We start from the raw sequence: 21,273 nt of genomic DNA on the forward strand, positions 1-21,273 counted from the left end.
AAATAGAATTATGCATGCAGCTGGCACCCCCTGTAGACATATTTGTAGTGTTGAGATAACCAGATCCAGGCATCCAGATTTCAGAGCCCTAACTGGGGATCCAGATGAGTAATTTTAGCACCTTATGTGTGGGATACATTTTGACTGATAAATTAATATTTCCACAAGTATGAATGGTTCTGTATGGTCTAGGGTTAATCATTCTTACTAAAGAACAAACTTAATATTGCCTCTATAGATCTGCAGGCCTGTTAATGTGAGTGGAAATATAATGAGTGATAAACCATCTTTGGCAGCTTCTACCTATTCCACATGCAATATTGATGTAATTTCCTATTTCATAGGTTCAGTTATCTGGCAGTTCAAATATTCTAATCCCTGAAAGAAATATGAAATTCCACTTTACCTAGGGAAGGCGACTTCTCTACAGCCTTTCTGATTGTTCCCATATTAAATTATGATGTTTTAAGTAAGTCATTCTTGCCTTTCCCCTTTTGACTGAAACAAAAATTTTATCATATTGTAGGGAAAGTTAGTTTGTGAGAATTAATAGACCAAAAAATAAAACTAATAGTTCAAACTGAGCACAAGTAGAATTGGCTACTGACTACGTATTGATGGAAAATTTATTGTTAAAATTTGGACCTGGACCTAGAAAATTTTGACTTGGTGAAAACAAATCTATAAAATTAAAAAAATCATGGTAACATAAAATATGATCAGAATAACTTGAGGTAAATGATGAATGAGTTAAATTTTATTTTGAAATACACACACAATGAAAACAATTCCAGTAAGATTAAAATGAAAATAAAAATATTAGAATATAACTGTAGTGAATGAAACATGGGTCAAAGAATTTAAAATTATTTAATGAAATTAACTGTAAAATAAAATCTCCAATGTTATATCAGTGATGGCATAATTCATTCAAATGTGTTTGTAATCATTTTTTAAAAGTTTTCGTGGTCAAAGCACTGTGGTCATAAATATCCATCTGTTGAGAAGAAGGGGATTCAAGAGGGCAGAATCAAAATATTTTCTACCTTCTCATGTACATCATGATGGAGGAGTCTCCTTTCACTGTGTTCATGCTCAGTAATGATTAATTAATTTTACTTTCGTCATTTCTTTTTTCCCCTACATTTGCTTAATCATCCATATGATTGCATCTTTTTCACCTGTTATTGTATATGGACATCACAGTGGTTGTGTGAGTTGAGTTGGCTCTTATCCCATATTATAGCCCATAGAAATGAAAGAAGTTACCAAAGAACTCATACAGAGTAGGTGGCCCAGCCAAGCTAGAAACACAAACTAGTCTAATTCATTTTCTCAGTATAACACAACCATAACTTGAAAATACTGATGATCATTTACCTTAAGCAGTCAACTCCTATGAGAGTGTTTTCTGTTACTGCAATTGGTGGTTAATGTCCCCCATCTTTCTTGAAATTCCTCTAGGCTAAGCAGGACGGCCAGTCCTTCATGAATCCCCATAACTTCATAGTCCTTTGTCCAAAGCCATGTACTAGGAAGCACAAAGGACCAGGATTCAAAAGAACCAGGTCTTATTTGCAGAATTGTGGAATTTTATGTCTCTGAACCTCCGTTCCCTCATGTGTAAAGTTAAGATGACCTTGCCTGCTGTGTTTATTTTACAAGACTGTTTTATGAATGAATAATACAAAATAGTAAGCTTCTAGAGATTAATGGCAATATCTTTATCAATTTTTTAGCCACAGAAACTATTGTAATGTCAGATGCATAAAATATAAAGAGCAAAGGAGATGAAATTGGACAAAATATAAAATACAATTTTCTACAAAGAGTACAGGTGTGATTATTTTTATTAGTGATTATTGTACCTTATCTGAAATATTTGTCCTTCCTTCTTTGTTTTTCCCCTAGGACCACTGAGGTTCCTATCGCAGACAGAATCTGTCACGGCCTTTATGGGAGACACAGTGCTACTCAAGTGTGAGGTTATTGGGGAGCCTATGCCAACAATACATTGGCAAAAAAACCAACAAGACCTGATTCCCATCCCAGGTGATTCCCGAGTGGTGGTGTTGCCCTCTGGAGCCTTGCAGATCAGCAGACTTCAACCTGGGGACACTGGAATCTATCGATGCTTAGCCCGGAATCCAGCCAGCTCAAGAACAGGAAACGAAGCAGAAGTCAGGATTTTGTCAGGTACTGCTGTGCTCAATAAAGAGCAGAATTATATTCTTTGAAGTAGTTTGAACAACGATTTTCCCTTTAACGAATACTTTGTAATTATTTTTTAAGTTCTGTACTGTTTGGGAGTTTTGTTTCATATTCCTTTCTTTCTTTCTAAGTGAGTCATTAGATGAGGGTATGCCAAAAGCATTCCTTATTCTTCCCAGTGTTGTAGTTGAAGTTTGTGGAGAAACAGGTATTTTCCTTATATTTGGCTTCATTTTTGTATGTATTCACTCATCCTATTAATATACAAATCTTTGCATAAAGTTCACTGCTAAGCATTTTTTAAAGTTTATTTATTTTTGAGAGTGAGAGAGAATGAATGAATGAATGTGCACAAGTAGGGGAGGGGCAGAGAGAGAGAGAGAGAGAGAGAGAGAGAGAGAGAGAGAGAGAATCTGAAGTAGGTTCCAGGCTCTGAGCTGTGAGCGCAGAGTCCAACGTGGATTTCACCCCTTGAACCCTGAGATCATGACCTGAGCCAAAATCAAGAGTTGGATGCTTAACTGCCTGAGTCGCCCAGGTAACCCCACTGCTAAGCACTTTTAATGTATTATTTTATTTTCCTGTGATAACATTCTAAGAGGTAGTTATTATTATCCCCGTTTTCAGAGGATGAGAGTGAGGTTCAGCAAGGTTAAGAACCTTCCCCAGGTTAATACTGAACATTCATTTGCTCGTTAATTCATGTACTCATTTCTGAGAAACATTGGACTAAGTACAGGGATATGGCAATGATTAAGACTGACACAGAGTCTTGCTTATTAGAGTGCTGGATGAATATGGACATGTAAGTCATTACAATAAAGTGTGACTGATATTATGATAAAGGAAGTTGTTTCTCTCTACCTCTTATCTTCCTTTCTCTTATCTGGCACATCTAAGACTTTGGGCTCCTTTTCTTCTCCTACATAACCAGAGGTTAGACTGGATATTTTCTAACATCTCTCTCTTCCAATAACTGCTACTATCTTCTATCTATGTAGTATCTACTTTCCCATTTAATCGCACTATAGGGTTTACAGAGACTTACTTGTGAGAATCACAAAGAAGACACACACTTGAGTAATTGTGACAGACTTCCTATCAAAGCACTGATGTTGGCTTTTGTCTCCACATGCTGTGTGCAGTTATCACAAGTCCTTCAGCTACAGAGAGGGTAATATTCCTAAGTCCACTTCAAAAGCAAACTGGCAATTTGAACATATCTAGGTACTACGATAAGGACATCTCTGAAACCTCTTCTAATTCTTTTGTGTATTCTCTCCTCCATCAGTCACAGGGATACTGACTTATACATGTCAATAACCATCAGCACCACTGTTTCCTTTCATCCGCTAGGCAGTGACAGATGCTAATGTAGCATTTATTCCCAACACATACATGCATTTATTTAGGCATCCATTAGATACACAAAAATTTTAAATATTTATATTCATATGTCCTTAATAATGCATCTAAGTCAATCAGATGGGAAGCCTAGGTAAGTCACACAGAAAATTGGCAAGACTATGTTAGGCTATCTTAATATGAGTGAAAAGTCTGTTTTCCAGTGGTATTAAGGGATAAAGTTGGACTAATTAAATATTAAATCTGAAGTGGAAAGTTTTGAAAGACACAGAGACATAAGCATCAGATCACCCTTTACATTTATTTATTCACCTTGTAAAACACATTTACATTCTAATCCATGGAGATTTATTTAAAGCCAAATTTCATCTTGTTAATTTGATGAAAATCAAGAATATGTTGGTATACTTTGGAGGTGTGTGGGCATTTTTTATGTGAATGGAAATTGTATTTTTTTAAATCAGTACATACAATGAGAAATTTTCTCCGAGTTCTATCATTTCAAATATAAGCTTCCAAAAGGATTTATGACCTGAGGTAACACACACACACACACACACACACACACACACACACACACACACACTGTTGTCATACTTGGTTAAGCCTGTCTCGCATGCTATTGACCGCATAAAGGCTCTGCTGAAAGAGCATATGTTTGTTTCACTTATCCCTGAGTTTGCAAGTTGCTTTAGAGGTCAAATACACAAATCCACTGTGAGTGCAAAATTGAATGAGAGAATGAATGAATGAATGAATGAATGGTCAATCCCAGCCTCTTTTAATTGCCGCTTATGGTTTTCTCATTTTTAAAATCATGCTAATCCCTTCTGAATGAATTTCTGTTTTCTATAAGTACCAATCTGAGGAAGTAATAAATTAGATACATAGATGACCCACTCTCTCTTCTAATGCTTATTTAATCAGGTAAGATGGAGTCAATTAAAATAGAAAACCGTCAAAGTATTAACATGACTTAGAAGCATTAAAGTGGTTTCTGAATGGTCACCACTCTTTAAAATAATATATTCTTCATGGTCATTTAAGTACCATCTTGACTGATGAAGTTATTTGTTTTTGGATTAGTTTTAAACATAAACACTAATGTGTGTAGAAAGTTATCTAGTACTAATTCATATATAATTTGATGTTCTTATTCAAGTTTATATAAAATAAAAGTCACCCCTTTTATATATCAGATGCCCGATATCACCAAGTTAACTGAGTTCTATTAAATTCAGATTTTAAGAATCAAAGAGTTGTTTTGAAATGTTGCCTTTCAAGGATCAATTTCAGTTTATTTCAGTTTATTTACTAACTAACTAAATAAGTACCTTATTCAACAAACTCTCCAGTGAATTTTATAGACCTGCCATCATGCTGGTTGCTAGGAATACAAACTTGGGAGACTGTGCCCTAAGACAGCAATAGTGTAGTGGGAAAAACAGACAATGAAAGTGGATTGTGCTGTGAAGGACGTAACAGTGGTATTCCCTTACATAGAGAGAAACACCAGGTGCCAGTTATGAAGAGCAAAGAAGTGTACACCAGGACAAAAGTACAGCATCAGCACAGCATAGAGAAAGGAGATATAATAGCTTTTCAGGGGACCTGCACTTAGTTGTTTTAACTGGGTCATAGGGCACAGATGTGTTGGAGGGGACAAACTGGCAGTAAGGAAGATAAACTGGAAGAATGAAGTTAAGGTAGAATGTGGGGCATTTACCTGGAGAGAATTGACCAACAGTGGCTACTAAAAGGCTATCAGGCAGGATTGAGAAATGAAGATGAGAGAGGAGATCTTAATTAAGGTGAGGTCTTAGAAACATACTGATTATGAGGGAGAGAATGGAGTCTGGGCTCAGTAAAATCTAGATAGTCACACTTTTCTGTGAGATTGGGGATGGAATTGGTGCTATTGTGTTCAAGAAAAATTATAAACTTTTAAATGAGATTTCCCCATAATATTTTACACTTTCCAGATTAAATGAATAATTACTTATTTCATTCAAAGTTAGGGAAATTGGTAACTAATGTGTTGACTAATGTTTTAAGGCAGAAATTGAATTCTTGCTTGTGAGGACTTGTACATTTTTAACAGAGTAATGTAACAGAGTAAATTAGTATTAAATTGTTGTAAAAGGGTTTTGTTTTGAAATACTGATAATACAGTACTGAATAAGGTTGCGATGGTTTAAAGCATTTCGTGATGGAGAATGTATGAGGTATTGAGGGGCCACTGGGATTGTCAGGTTCAGTTTATTTAGTTCTCATGACATCTGAGTGCCAAGCAGTAGATTGAATTGCTGAATTATAAATCTGCTTTGGGTACTAGGTTGAGTAAAATAACTGGCCCATACATTGGAGCTCTTATTTCAGTTTTCTTAATGGCCTAATTGAATTGATCAATTGGTAATCCAATCTATTGTTCATTCGTTTAGCTGCAATTAAATGACTCTGGGTCTTGGAAAGATCTGAACTCTAAATATCTATATAATTAGAAGCATTGGCTTTTAATGGAATACATTGGACTAAAGTATATTTTGAATGATTTTTCTCTCTAATATTTATTTTCATTGAAATGCATTTTAACAAAAAACATTTCAAAATTCATATTATTTAAAGGAAAAAAAATATATATATATAGTTTTAAAAGAAAATAGTTTCAGAACTGTGTTTATCACCAAGAATCTATTACTGATGGATACATAAAACTTTTTGGTTTGACTGAATATTGCTTATATTTCAAAATTAATTACATTTTGCTACCATTAATTTTTATAATTTCCCAGAATAATAGTCTATAAGAGAAAACAAAGAAGACACATTCTTTGTTTTTTTAAATTTTTTTTTAATGTTTATTTATTTTTGACAGAGACAGAGAGAGAGACAGAGCATGAGCGGGGGAGGGGCAGAGAGAGAGGGAGACACAGAATCCGAAGCAGGCTCCAGGCTCTGAGCTGTCAGCACAGAGCCTGACGTGGGGCTTGAACTCACGAACCGCGAGATCATGACATGAGCCGAAGTCGGACGCTTAACCGACTGAGCCACCCAGGCGCCCCATCTTTGTTTTTTAAATTTATCATTGAGCCAGACAGTTAATTCATGTAACCATATTACTAACATAAGGGAAGGAATTGTAAATTCAGGTAAACATATCTAGTTCCAAATCAGCACAGACAAGGGATAAGTCAATTTAGGTGGAAAATTTGCAGACTGTTTGTAGAGATTATTCCTTTTCTAGATATTCAGATGATAACCATTTGTAGAATGATAGCAGATGATAAATCTGGAATGAGAAGTTGAACTTCTTTAATGGAGAACATTGAATCCCGTATCTAGAAATTTAGACTTGATTCTATTCACTTTACTCATGGTTGGCATCCTTGAAGGTTTTTCAGTAATATGTATCATGATATAAACACACTCACAGAAAAGTAGGAATAAGAAAGTGAAGAGCAAATCGAATTAACTTATAACCTGGTATTTTTGTACCATACTTAATGTTTTTCATTGCACTAAAGGATTTTCCCATAGTCTGCCTTTTTACTTAGGTTAGTTTTGAATAAAACTATTTCTTATGCTGTGCTATAAACAGAATGCTATTCACCTTTCATAGATCTAAGTTGGATAAAATGGATTTTTCTGCTTCTCTCTTACATGTACTTAGAAAAGAATGAAATATGACTATATTGTATTTGAACCGTGTTTCCTAAATAGTAAATCAGATTTAATTCAGATTGCATGAAGGAGTCAGCATGTGGATTACCACGATCTATTTCATATTGAGTTACTATCGATCAATTGAAATATTATTATAATAAATTGCTAAAAGCATAGAGTATGACACCAGACTAAGTACTAATCTCAGTCCTATCACTTACTAGTGGTGCAATTTAGCACAGGTTATTTATCTAAATCTTTGTTTATTTTGCAAAATGTAGAGAGTAATGTTACTTATTTATTAGAGTGGTTATGAGGTTTTAACTTAAGAGGCCAAATACAATGCCTGTAATTGCTAAGTCCTTATTAACTATTGTAATTACTTTGGCATTTTAGAAATTTCAGTCTTAAGCAGTTTGATTCTCATGTCAATATTATTTATCTGATTGTAAATTACCTGATTTAGATTCTGGATATCTAAGTGTTCATTTGTTTGGTGGTAGTTAATTACACATACTTAACGTTATTTATCCATAGTATCATCTGTCTCTGCATTTGCTTTTCATGTCTATTAAAAGGCAGACTATACTTCAACTGTTTCTTTAGTAATACATTGCTACATGATTTTCACCCCAACTTTCTGTCAACATTATTTTTTTTACTGTATAAAATATTGCAAGAGGCACTGGCTTAGGAATGAGTTAGAAGATAAATAAGACTTCTGGTATTTGATCTTTATTAGGTATTACCAATTCACTGAATCTTATAAAATCCTTAATTTCCTTGTATTTTAAGAGAAGAGGTTGGTCTAGAGCAGTCTTTCCAAATTTTCTCACTACCAAGACTCTCATTTATTATTTCATTCCACATTCATCTCCAACTCTGCCATTGCAATCACAGTGTTTAAAAGTTCAAGTTTTCTAGACAAACTCTAATTGTTAAAAACTATGAGGCCATGCTAAAACACAATAATAATGGTCAAAAATCAATCTCATAAACTATGAGACTGTCTTACTTTTAAATTAATTTAAAAAAACAATGGTTTTGAGGTGGTTTATATTGTCATAAAAAGCACACCAAAGGAAAATAAGATAACTTCTATTGTATACCACTGACCATACAGTGAAATGACCAAGTTGCATATCATGATGTGCTCCACCCCTTTACCCCCAACCATAATAGCTTTGGCTTGCCCTCTTTGAGAACAGGGGCTGAGCAGAGCATGGAAACCAGTGGATAGTCATGCTGTATTAGAATTAGTTTTGCAGGTCAGGTCTTTTAACAAATGTAAGACAGTAAAGATAATCAGTATTTCCTAGAGTTGATGAAATTCCATTTAGATGCAACCAAGTTTATATGCTAGTAAGCCTAAAGTTTATATGTTAGTAAGCCTAAGATGACTTACAGTGGATAAGTAGACAATATGTGTTTGATTCTTGAATTTGTTCAAAAAAAGTCTTCATCCCTCAGTGCTGTTTTGGGGATATCAACCTACTCCAGGACTCCAAGTTAAAAGTACTTGAAATACTGGGGGATTGGTTACATTTTTTCTTGCCATGTCTGTCATTCTAATGCTACTAGTGATCTCTCCCTCACTAGATCCACTAGTTTTTCGATTTCCATTCTGGACCTTGAGTGATATTAGATACTATTTATATGATCTCCTCTAAACTTCCATCCCCTGATGTGTTGCTATTTCATACAAGGTCAAAAGCAAAAACAATATACTTGAGATTGTTCTCTGTAAGGAGGAATGAAGATTTCTTGACAAAGAGAGAGTATTTCTTTCCCAAGAGTCTTTTGGGGCCGATATATAGTCAGCTCTGCATTTACTAGGATTATGACACTTATCATCCCTAGGGTAGTTGACTGAAGAGAGCAGCAGTCTGCCTTGACTCATAAACAAGACACTTTTTCTGAGCATATGTGGAAGCCCAACCTATATCCTATTAGTGCAAAAGTCACAAAAAATCAGTGAAAGGATGGGTGGAGCTTCCTTTTCTGGTCCTGCTTGATATCAGTTTATTCCTGGAGCATAAAAAACACATATTTAGTCATGAGTTAATGAGCATACCTTTATTATTCAACATTGACCAAATAGGAAATAACACAAGTACTTTTTTGTTCTTTATCAAAAACAAAAGTTGGAGTAAATAATCCATTACTTTTCTAGAAAATTTTAAATTCTGCTTTACGCATGTATATAAATTATGAAGATTTCTGGGTTCCCTAAACTAACTTTGACACATCATAATGGCAACATTTGTTTTCTGGGACTCTACCATCAGCTGTAAAACTACAAAAAAAAAATCATTCTATAAATATAAAACCACTTCCTTCAACCCTGCTACAAAATGAAACTGATAGACTCAAAATTTGCCCGTGAAACACAGGGATACAGCCATATGCCAATGGTAAGAATAGACATTCTGCTTTCTTCTTCCAAACTCTATCTACAAATAGCAGTATGTGTGTGTACATGGAGAAAGAAAGAGGAAATATGAACAGATGTAGGAATATTTACAGAGAGGGAATGTCATTTTTAGTACTGAATTGGTGTAAATGAGGAAGGGAAGTAATAGAATCATAGAGGGATGAATACTAGCTCCTGAGAAATGGTTTCTTTCTCCTACCCTGTTCAAAGCTCTTTGGCTTTCAGCCAGATGGAGTTTTCTTTTCTTTTTTTATTAAATAAATTTTGATTTTCCTGTGATCACCTTGGATTAAGCCGGTTTTTAATAAAATACACTCTAAACACAGAGTTAGAAGGAGTTTGGTGGAATTTTTCACTCAGAGAACATATTATTATATCTGCTTTGGTTTGAAGGCACACGGTACCTGCTGAATTTCCTGAAACAGAACTAGATGGGGGATGGCTACGGAGCCAGCAGGTAAACAGTATGTTAGCCTGAAATTGAGGATGCAGTCAGGAAACCATCTCTGTGAAGTTAAATTAATTTGTAACTCTTATGCCTGGGAAGAAATCAAAGACAATACCCCACTGTCGCCTGCAGTGTCCTTTCATTTCCAATTGGAAAAGTGTTTGATATTCCATTGAGTCAGTCATTTAATAAAGAAAACCAAAGAGTATACAACAAGGGCAGGGGGAAAGGTTCTGTATTCAGGAAGCATCAAAATTAAAAGCAAGCGCTGGTTATTTTGAGGAAGATAGTTATTAAATTGTGAACACCGGTATTTTTGTCTGGTGGCCCAGACACCAACAGTCCATAATTAAATTTCTCTCTGCCTCAGTTATTCTTGAGATTCAGCTATGCAGGTTTAGTGTTGAGATCCATAAACAATAATTGAGGAAAATGGCCCCATTAAAAGAAAGTAATTGTCATCACAGGGTGAGCATGCATTCCACTCATTGGTCACATCAACTGTCCTAGAATAGTAATAAAGAGAGTCACCTTTCACTATAAAATGTATCCAGCATTGGATGACATATGTAATCAGTCCAGTTTTCTATCATGAGGTAAGACAAAATCATGTGGCCCTGACACATTTGGGCCTGCAAATGCAGAGTCCAATTTAGTTTCTAGCTGGCCTCAGAGACTCAATTTGGCCACGTTAGTGTCTGATAGAATTTTTTTTTTATTGAAATGCCCTTAAATAGAAAATACTCTCCCTACTTTCACTAGTGTGCCTCCCCATGTCTCTTTGGGTAATGAGCTCTGAAGACAGTGGAGTTTTTATTTCTAAATATGTGAAGTGTAGGTAAATGTGTCAGGTTATATGGTCCAAGATGCTTCTTGATTTTTATTTTTTTTAATTTAATTTTTAAAAATTTTTAAATGTTTATTTAATTTTTGAAAGAGAGAGAGAGACAGAACACAAGCAGGGGAAGGGCAGAGAGAGAGGGAAACACAGAATCCGAAGCAGGCTCCAGGCTCTGAGCTGTCAGCACAGAGCCCAATGCAGGGCTCGAATCCATCAACTGTGACATGATGACCTGAGCCAAATTCAGACCCTTAACCAACTGAGCCACCCAGTTGTCCTGTTGATTTTTAATCGACTGCTGAAAGACAGTGATTGGAAATAGTTAAGATTTTTACCGCCCTCACAAATGCAAATAAATAATAATGATAATAACAGAAATAATAGTAATAACAATAATAATAAGGAAGAGGAAGAGTAATCATTATTTTTTTTTAACGCTTTTTATTTATTTTTGAGACAGAGAGAGACAGAGCATGAATGGGGGAGGGGCAGAGAGAGAGGGAGACACAGAACTGGAAGCAGGCTCCAGGCTCTGAGCCATCAGCCCAGAGCCCGACGCGGGGCTCGAACTCACGGACCGCGAGATCATGACCTGAGCCGAAGTCAGACGCTTAACCGACTGAGCCACCCAGGCGCCCCGAGTAATCATTATTCTTATCAGTTTCTACTTCAAGGATGCAAAACTATTCCCGTGTTGAAAGGAAATGGGCTTCTTCTCATAAGATGGGCTAATTTGTTGAAGCTGTGTCTACACTGGTTCTCAAAGTATGCTCTATGGATTCTTACTGTTTCTCGAGACACTTTTAGGGAATCTGCAGGGTCAAACCTATTTTAATGATCATACAGTTTGGGGGTTTTTTTTGTATTGTTTCCCTATGTTGACCAAGAATACCTTTCACGATGCAATAAAAATTATTAAGTTTATTAATTCTTAATCCTTAAGTGCATATATTTTTAATATTCAGCATATAAAAAGAGGAAATGCATATGAAGGATGTCTAAGTACATTGATTTTTTTATTTTCGCGAACATTTGAGTTTCAAGCTGAATTAGCTTTTTTTTTTTTTTTTTATAGAACACCATTTTTGCTTGAAAGGGCAATCAACGGAAAAACTATAGCTATTCAGACTTGGGTACTGGTTAGACATTTTCTCAGAAATGAACAAAGTGAGCCAGTCAGTTTAAGGAAAATAGTATCTGCTGCCAAGGATGAAATTCAAGCTTTTAAGTTAAAATTAGAAATTTGGAAAACTTGTATCTGCCACTTGAGCATGACAGCATCACAACATTAAAAGGCCTTTCTGATGGGATTGGTGGCAATAGTAACAAATGGGGATTTTTGATACTGTGTAATGAAATGTGTCAACAGTGGGAAGATCTGTCTAATTCACTGTGCCATCCCGAATGACCGCAGCTTGATGTGACAAGAATCCCTCATGGGTAAAAGATCTATTCACAGTCCAAGACAGAGCAATGGATTTTTATATAGCAGTGGAGAATGTTTATTAATATGGCGTCGGATTCCATGTTACAAGTAACTTTCAAGAAACTACTTACTGGAGTAGTGTTAAAGGATAAAATCTACAATTATTTGAAAAGGCAGTTAAAACACACCTTTCCTTTTCCAACTACATATCTGTTGGAGGTTAGTTATTTTCATGTAATTCAACCAGATAAACATACCAGAACAAAGCAAATGCATTATTCAACATAACAGTCTAGTTATTCTCTATTAAACTACTCATTAAAAATTTTAGAAAAATATAAAGTACTACCCGTCTTCTCACTAATATTTTTTTTGTTTTGGAAAAACAAAATACAGTTAATACAGTTAAAAATACATATATTATGGTAAATTGTGAATAAATATTCAATGAATACATATTTTTTAAAGTCTCTCAATTTTGACTTTCAATATGGTAAATATTTATGGCTATAAACTACATAAATAAAAGCTCCTTGGGGTCCTCAGTAGTTTTTAAGAGTACAGTGGTTCCCGAAACCACATAGTTGTGAGATCCACTGTCTACATCATTATTCATTTTCCTAATGATTATGGATCAGTCCTCTCCAACTCAGATAACAGTTTAAGCCAAATATATTGGCCAGATTTTTCATTTAAAAAGTTAGAAAGGTGGGAAAGGCAGGCAGGCAGGCAGGCAGGTAGATAGGCAGACAGGCAAGCAGGTAGGCAGGCAGGCAGGCAGGAAGGTAGGTAGGTAGGCAGATAGGCAGGCAGGCAGGCAGGTAGGCAGACAGGCAGGCAGGCAAGCAGGTAGGTAGGTAGGCAGACAGGAAGGCAGGCAGGAAGGCAGAGAGGTAGGCAGGAAGGCAGGCAGGCAGACAGGAAGGCAGGCAGGCAGGTAGGTAGGTAGGCAGGCAGGAAGGCAGAGAGGTAGGCAGGAAGGCAGAGAGGTAGGCAGGCAGGCAGGTAGGTAGGTAGGCAGGCAGGAAGGCAGAGAGGTAGGCAGGAAGGCAGGCAGGCAGACAGGAAGGCAGGCAGGCAGGCAGGAAGGCAGGCAGGCAGGCAGGCAAGCAGGCAGGAAGGTAGGTAGGTAGGCAGATAGGCAGGCAGGTAGGTAGGCAGGCAGGCAGGCAGGCAGGCAAGCAGGTAAGTAGGTAGGCAGACAGGAGGGAAGGCAGACAGGAAGGCAGGAAGGCAGGCAGGTAGGCAGGCAGGCAGGCAGGCAGGAAGGCAGGCAGGCAGACAGGAAGGCAGGCAGGCAGGTAGGCAGGCAGGCAGGCAGGCAGGCAGGTAGGCAGGCAGGAAAGCAGAGAGGCAGGCAGGTAGGCAGGCAGGAAGGCCAGAAGGCAGGCAGGCCGGCAGGCAGGAAGGCAGGCAGGCAGGAAGGAAGGAAGCATAAGCAAAAGCAGCATGTTACGCTAAGATGTTACACTTTAAATGCAATCTAAATGTGTATGTCAGAGAGCAGTATCACTGTCACAATTCTTCTCCCTTTAGTTACATACTACCCTCTGACCCTCTGAAGAGGATTAGCTTTATTGCCACCAGGATGAGAATAAGATCAGGTTTGAGAATCAGGCGAACATTTCCCACCCGCTTACCAACAGGAAAAAGTTAAACTGGGTTTTAGTCTAAGCAAATCAGACTTCTTATAATCAATTTAGAAAAATGGCTGCATAATTTTTTTTTTGCATTAACTTCCATGAACATCATATTAAAGAGGTCTGCTTCTTTTTTTGTTTGTTTATTTTTAATACATAAATTGACAGAAAAAAATCAATTTTTGCTGGTTTGATTTTAAAGCTATTGCCAAATATGTTTTCTTGTCTCTACCCTTGCATTCTCCTCTCTTTTTCATTTTAAAACATATAGCACATACATAGAAGCGTATGAAACATTTGTGCAGTTTAAAGAATAAAAATAAAATGACCATTTGTGTACCCATCACCCAGTTAATTAAATAGAGTATTACAAACTGGAATTCTGATTCCATTTCATGTGATTAAATCATGCTTATTAATTAACTGGAAAAATTTGCCATGTTCTATTAGCTGAATAATTCCATTTGGGTATGAATAGTCAGTGCCCATATAGCAAGAACAAAAATGATTTTTATGAATAGTTCTTAATTCTACCATAGCCCCTTAAAATCAATTTAGTCAACTAAAGTCATGACCTAGAATTTCAAGTTTATTCTTTCCAGGGCTTTTCTATCCATACTATTGTAGAGCCTAGAGAGAAAACTTTCATCTGCTCTTAAATATGTGCCTTGTGTCTTAATCATTTACTTTTATAATTTCTTTGTTTCTTGTGTAATTGTCATCCACCTTACAACAACAGAATTTAACATAACTGTGTACACTGAAACTAATATATGTTCTATTAAAAAGCTTTGGAAATCCAAAGATATAATTAAAAATCACCTATGATTCTATCACACAAAAATAGTATTGACAATTGTACCTCTAACCTCTTTCATTTCATTTTATTTCATTTCATTTCATTTCATTTCATTTCATTTCATTTCATTTCATTTCATTTCATTTCATTTCATTTCATTTCAAGTTTATTTACTTTGAGAAGGAAAGAGACACAGAGAGCCCATGTGCATGCACAAGTTGGAGAGGAACAGAGAGAGAGAGGGAGAGAAAGAATCCCAAGCAGGCTCCATGCTCTTAGCATGGAGCCTGACATGGGGCTTGATCTCACAAACCATGAGATCATGACCTGAGCTGAAGCAAGAATCAGAGGTTTAACCAACTGAAGCATACAGGTGTCCCATTATCCCTATTTTATTTTATTTTATTTTATTTTATTTTATTTTATTTTATTTTAAACATTCTTTTATTTATTTAAGTTTATTTATTTTGAGAAAGACAGAGACAGCATGAGTGAGGGAGGGACAGAGAGAGAGGGAGAGAGAGAATCTCAAGCAGGCTCCGCACTGTCAACACGGAGCTCGATGTGGGGCTCAAACCCATGAACCGTAGATCATGACCTGAGCTGAAGTCAGATGCTTAACCAACTAAGCCACCCCAGTGCCCCTATCCTCCCTAATTTAAAAATGTAAATCTACTTTCTTGACACCCTTTTTTTAAAAAAAATCAAATTTTAGAGAAGAAAAATAAGGCAAATATCTGTTGCTACATAATAAGCCAGTCTAAAATTTAGTGACTTGAAACAATTTATTTTCCTGTATAATCCTGTGGTATATCTCAGCAGTTCCTCTGCTGGTTTCACTTTGGCTCCCTTGTGTACATTTGGCAAAAGTGGAAGATTCAAGTTGGCCTAACTCAAACATCTGTCAGTTGGTACTCATTTTTGACTTGGGGGAACTTAACTCAGTTATCTGTCATGTGTCTTCTTCAGGTGGCTAGACTAAGACGCTAGTCTCAGAAAGAGTCATGGAAGAAACTGTAATACCTCTTGAGGCCTTAGCTCCAGAGTTCATATAGTATGACATAATCTATGGATCAAAGCACAACATAGGGCCAGGCCAGAATTAAACTATAGGGAACTAGACCCTCCATTCTGGATTGAAGGAACTAAAAAAATTGGTGATCATATTTAATTCATCACAATGTTGTGAAACATAGGAAGCTATTTACTATTAAAAAATTTCTCTTTGCTGAGGCGCCTGGGTGGCTCAGTCAGTTAAGTGTCCAACTTTGGCTCAGGTCATGATCTCGCTGCTTGTAGATTTGAGCCCCGCATCCGGCTTTGTGCTGACAGCTCAGAGCCTGGAGCCTGCTTCAGATTCTGTGTCTCCCTCTCTCTCTGTCCCTCCCCTACCCATGCTTTTTTTTTTTTCTCTCTCTCTCTCTCTGTCTCAAAAATAAACAAACATTAAAAAAAATTTAAAAATTCTATTTGCTTTTTTTGGAAACTTCCATAATCTTAGACTTTATTGGGTTATACATTTATAGAGAATGAAAAAATAAAACCAAATTTATCAGGCAATAGCTGACATTTTTATACCTATCATCAGGTCACAAACACTAATGCCTCCAATGAAGCTACAAAGATAATAAACATAATTGAAATGGGGCAGGCAGAGATTGAAGTCATCTGGAATATACAAGCTCTGTCTAAAAAGGTAATAGCAGTTATTTTGTGGCAATATGAGCCCAGTGATGCCTGAACTATTGATATTTTAAGATAAAGACAAAATCGCAGTGAGTTAAAGTTATTTTGTGTATCTCAATAAATTGATTCAAAAGTTTTTATGGAAAGACAGGAGACATAGAATAGTGACAACAATACTGAAGAAGAAAGTCTGAGGATGCACACTGTTTGACATCAGACTCATTGTAAAGGTACAATAGTCAAGATGGTGTGATATTGGCCAAATAACAGGCAAACAGATCAATAGAACAAAACAGAGCACCCAGAAATAGACCCACATAAAGTCAACTGATCTTTCACAAAGGTACAAAATCAAGCCAACGGGGAAAGGATAGTCTTTTCAACAAATGGTTCTGGAACAATTGGATATTCATATGCAAAACGAAATAAAACAAAACCTCTAGGCCCAGACCTTATTATACATTTTTGCAAAAAATTAACTCAAAACAGATCATAGACCTACATGTAAAATGCAAAATTATAAAAACTTCTAGGAGACAACATAGGAGAAAATCTAGGTGAACTTAGGTTCAACAATGAATTTTTAGACCTATAAAATGACCCATGAAAGGAAAGATTGACAAGTTGTAATATTAATCATTTCTGCTCTGCAAAATACAATGTTAAGAGAAAGTAAAAACAAGCCACATACAGAAAATATATGCAAAACACAATCTGATAAAATGACTTGTGTCTGAAATATACAAGCAGTGGAAACTCAATGATAAGAAAACAAACAAATCAATTTTAAAAATAGGCAGACACCTTCTGAAGAGGAACTAAAAGATGGAGACCAAGCATATGCAATATGTTCAGTATTATGTGACATCGGGGAATTGCAAGTTGGAACAGTTATAATACTAGGCACCTGTTAAAATGAAAAAAAAATGGCCACACCAAATGCTTATGAGGATAGGAACAATAGGAACTTTCATTCATTGACAATGGGAATGCAAAATTGCAGAGCCACTTTGAAAGACAGTTTGGGAGTCTCTTACAAAGATAAACATTGTTTTACCATACACTATAACAATCACTCTTCAAGCCATTTACCCAATTAAGTTGAAAAGTTATGGCCAGAAACAATCTGCAAATACACATTTATGGCAGATATGTTCATAATCACCAAGCAATCAAGTTTTCCTTCAATAGGTGAATGGATGAACAAACTGTGGTAGATCCATATAATGGAATATTATGCAGCAAGAAGAGTAAATGAACTATTGAGCACTCAAAAGACATAGAGAAACCTTAAGTGGATATTACTAAGTGAAAAAAATCAATGTGAGAAATCTATATACTATAGAGTTCCAACTACAGGATACTCTGGAAAAGATAAAACTGGAGAAATAGTAGAAAATCCAGTGATTTCCTGGGATTTGAAATAGGGGTGGTGGGAAATGAATGAATACATGAAGGTTAGGGGATTTTTAGGGTGGTGAAGCTATATGATACTGTAATGCTGTACTGACATTGCACATTTGTCAAAACCCATACAACTATACAACAAAAAGAGTCAGCCTAAGGTGTATTATTGACTTTAGTTTATAATAATATATCAATATCACTTAATTAGTTGTAATAAATGTACCATCTTCATGCAAGTTGTTAATTATAGGGGCAACTATTGGGAATGGGGAACTGGTATATGGAAACTCCCTACTATTCCATTTTTTAAATAAATTAAAATAAAAAAATAAAAACATTTTGTATTGAGTGAGTTTGTTTTCTAATAAAATAAAGTATAATAGCTGAGTTGAATTTTGGTTCTTTAATGTATAAATAGTATTGCACATAGGCTCTAACTCAATTTTTCTTTTAGCCATAAGATCAAATTAAGTAGATCTTACTTGATGCTATAGTATTATAACATTAGTGTGTGTGTGTGCATAACAGTATATAGTATTATACAGTATATGCAGCTGAAACATTTCTACTGAGGTACAGGTGATAGAAGTAAAGCATTTGATAGATAGGACTCCATTATTAAGATAGCTATTTATAATGTACATTTTAGGAAACTTCTATTTCAGGAAATCTATTGTTAAGCAACATTATCCTTCCAACTATTTTCATTTGATTTGAAAAGTCATTTTCAAAAATGGAAATGACATATCCCACCAGCAATCTTTTTAAAGTTTTGAGACATTTTTTCTACAATGTTGATTTAATAAGGATTAACACATTTCAAAAATTCTTTCAATATTTTCATTGTGAAAGTATTTATTTTTGTTGCTGTAACCAGAAACTGATGTGAGAAGACAGATAGTGTTTCTCTTTCTTCACACACAGTACTTTAGATGACAATTACTATTCCAACCTTTAACTACAGAGTTGATATTCTTTTATTAACCTGTGATCAAGCTGTATGGAGTTGGGTCAGGCCAAGGAAGACTAACAGTGATGTTAAAATGTTCCCCAGGTCTCCTCCTACCTCACTTCCCCTCTGCTCCTCCATGGCTCACACTATGACACAGTTGGTTCTAATCTCCCCTGGCAATTCTCCATCTGCCCCAATCCTAGTTTTTAAGATTTCATGGCCTCATTTTCTTTGCTTCAAGACTGTGCTTTGAGTTTGAAAAATTACAGATTACATGCTAATTCAATTTAATACATTAGTAGTTGAAAATAGCCTAAACCAAATCTCCATAGGGGGATGTGGATTTTAATAGTGATGTGGAAATACATCTTATCTTAAATAAACTTTGAGTGATAGAAATTTAGTCAGCAGGTCAGGTCAGAGAATGTATCATCATGGCAAGGAGGATTTCCTCTAAGCTCACCTAACCATAGATTGCTGTTGGTGTGTCCCGGGGATTAGGAGTGGACTATGTGGGGAGATGGAAGAGAAGCTGTTAACTCTCAGAGTTTTCTCTTAACTGTGTTGAGCCTTGTGCTTAGGATTTTGTAATTTTTTTTCTTATTCCATCTGACATAATTTTAGCAACTTTGGAACAAATGAGTTCTAAGGTGAATGGAATGAGTTTTTAGGTTGAATAGATACTTTTTTTAGTTACCTGCTAGAACAAATGCATAACGTTGGATATATAGAGCTAGAAAATGCTTTGGGCTAGGTAGAAGGATAAAGAACTCTTTATGCAGAGTCTCAGCTCTAGGGACAAATGCTTTGGGATGTTGTTAGAAATTAAAAATAAGCAGAAGGCTTAGAAACAGCCAAACTTATTGCTATACAAAAAAAAATTTAATGTAAGCTCTGTTTTGAAAACAGCAGATTTTTTTTAGTACCTTCTACATTCTATCTTCTTAATGCTTGTGTGTTATTTAACATCGTCCTGACAGCCACGGAAGCAATGGACAAAGCAGAAGAAGTGGAATAGATATTAGTGGCAGACAAACTGAACATATCAGAAAGTTTCAAGTGATCACATTTAGAAAAGTTACTGGTAATATAGTCTTGTTCTCTAATGAGAAACTGAGAAATTCTGCAGCCCACACGAGTGACTAGTAACCTCAAGCTTTTGCCTTTTGCCTTATACTGTGATGTCATCAACTGCTAAGAATATTCTACTAGCATGATCCTAGAAACTGGGGATGGAAAAGCCTTTTAAGATTCTAGTTTATAAGTTTCATTCGCATCTTTTCATTGTTTTCTTTTCTTCCTCCCTATCAGAGTGTTTATTAGGAAAAAATTGGTTCAAGCTACATCATTTATCTTTACAGTGCTTTTCATAAAAAGATGTGATCCTGTGTTTTCTTTCCACAGATCCAGGACTACATAGGCAGCTGTATTTTTTGCAAAGACCATCCAATGTAGTAGCCATTGAAGGAAAAGATGCCATCCTGGAGTGCTGTGTTTCTGGCTATCCTCCCCCGAGTTTTACCTGGTTACGAGGAGAGGAAGTCGTCCAACTCAGGTATTACACATTGAAGACTTCTGTGAAGTATATGTCACTGTTTATCTTTCTCATTTGCTAAAGGTACCTAGAAATACTAGGGTTTTTAATGATAATTGATTTCCTCCCACATTCCTTGACATTATACAATATACGGAAGATTTTTATCCACTGGGATAAAGAGATGGAGGACAGAGTCAAAATCCATGAGATCAATTCAGAAAAGAAGTTCAGAAAGCCAGTGTTGCTGTTAAAATAACACTGTCCAAAAAATATTCAGCAAAGATACCTTGGAGAATCTCATCCTAAGGAAGTGGTATAGTGAAATATTTATTAAGAAATTAAAATTTTCTGATTTGAAATATATAGCATGTCATTAGAGGGTCTGTGAAATTTTTTTCAGGTCCAGTTATACCTTTCATATTCCAGATGTAACAAATATTTAAGATAAAACAAAAGGAGAACATGGCTGGCTTTGAATTAGTAGACGTTCATATTAAAGCGTAGTTAGAAAGTAAACTCTTAATAGAATGGAGCGCTTAGTCTGAAACGTTTTGATTAAATGGATTTCACTTAAGAAATTAATTTTATTGATTTGGAGGAATGGTGTACTCCTTTTTAACACTTCTGTTTTCTATGATGAGAGAGGATCATAGACAATAACTTTCACCTCCCACCTATATTATAACAACACTATATGGTGTGGTGTCACTATACTTCTGAGAATATGAAAGCATGTGAGAAATCTGTTTGTAGCTTTAGCATGTCAAATGTGTTCTCTGAATGTAGCCAGATATTCCTGGTACACAATGAAATGTGGCTTTGTACAAAGATTACTAAATTGGATGTCAGGACACAAGACATTGC

At 35.8% G+C, this 21,273-nt stretch overlaps 1 protein-coding gene across 4 annotated transcripts in view; it reads left to right on the forward strand.

Moving 5' to 3' along the window:
• Nucleotides 1–21,273, forward strand: part of DCC (DCC netrin 1 receptor) — a 1,162,490-nt gene that overhangs the window by 542,985 nt on the left and 598,232 nt on the right. For all 4 annotated transcript variants that reach the window (XM_086683010.1, XM_086683011.1, XM_086683012.1 and 1 more), the window contains exons 3-4: nt 1,912–2,196; nt 20,277–20,427. In XM_086683010.1, the coding sequence (XP_086539136.1) occupies nt 1,912–2,196; nt 20,277–20,427 (436 nt within the window). The remainder of the gene's footprint in view (nt 1–1,911; nt 2,197–20,276; nt 20,428–21,273) is intronic.

The sequence above is a fragment of the Puma concolor genome, chromosome D3 (assembly GCF_028749965.1).
Source record: "Puma concolor isolate L17-30 chromosome D3, mPumCon1.1.hap2, whole genome shotgun sequence".
NCBI classification, from domain to species: domain Eukaryota; kingdom Metazoa; phylum Chordata; class Mammalia; order Carnivora; family Felidae; genus Puma; species Puma concolor.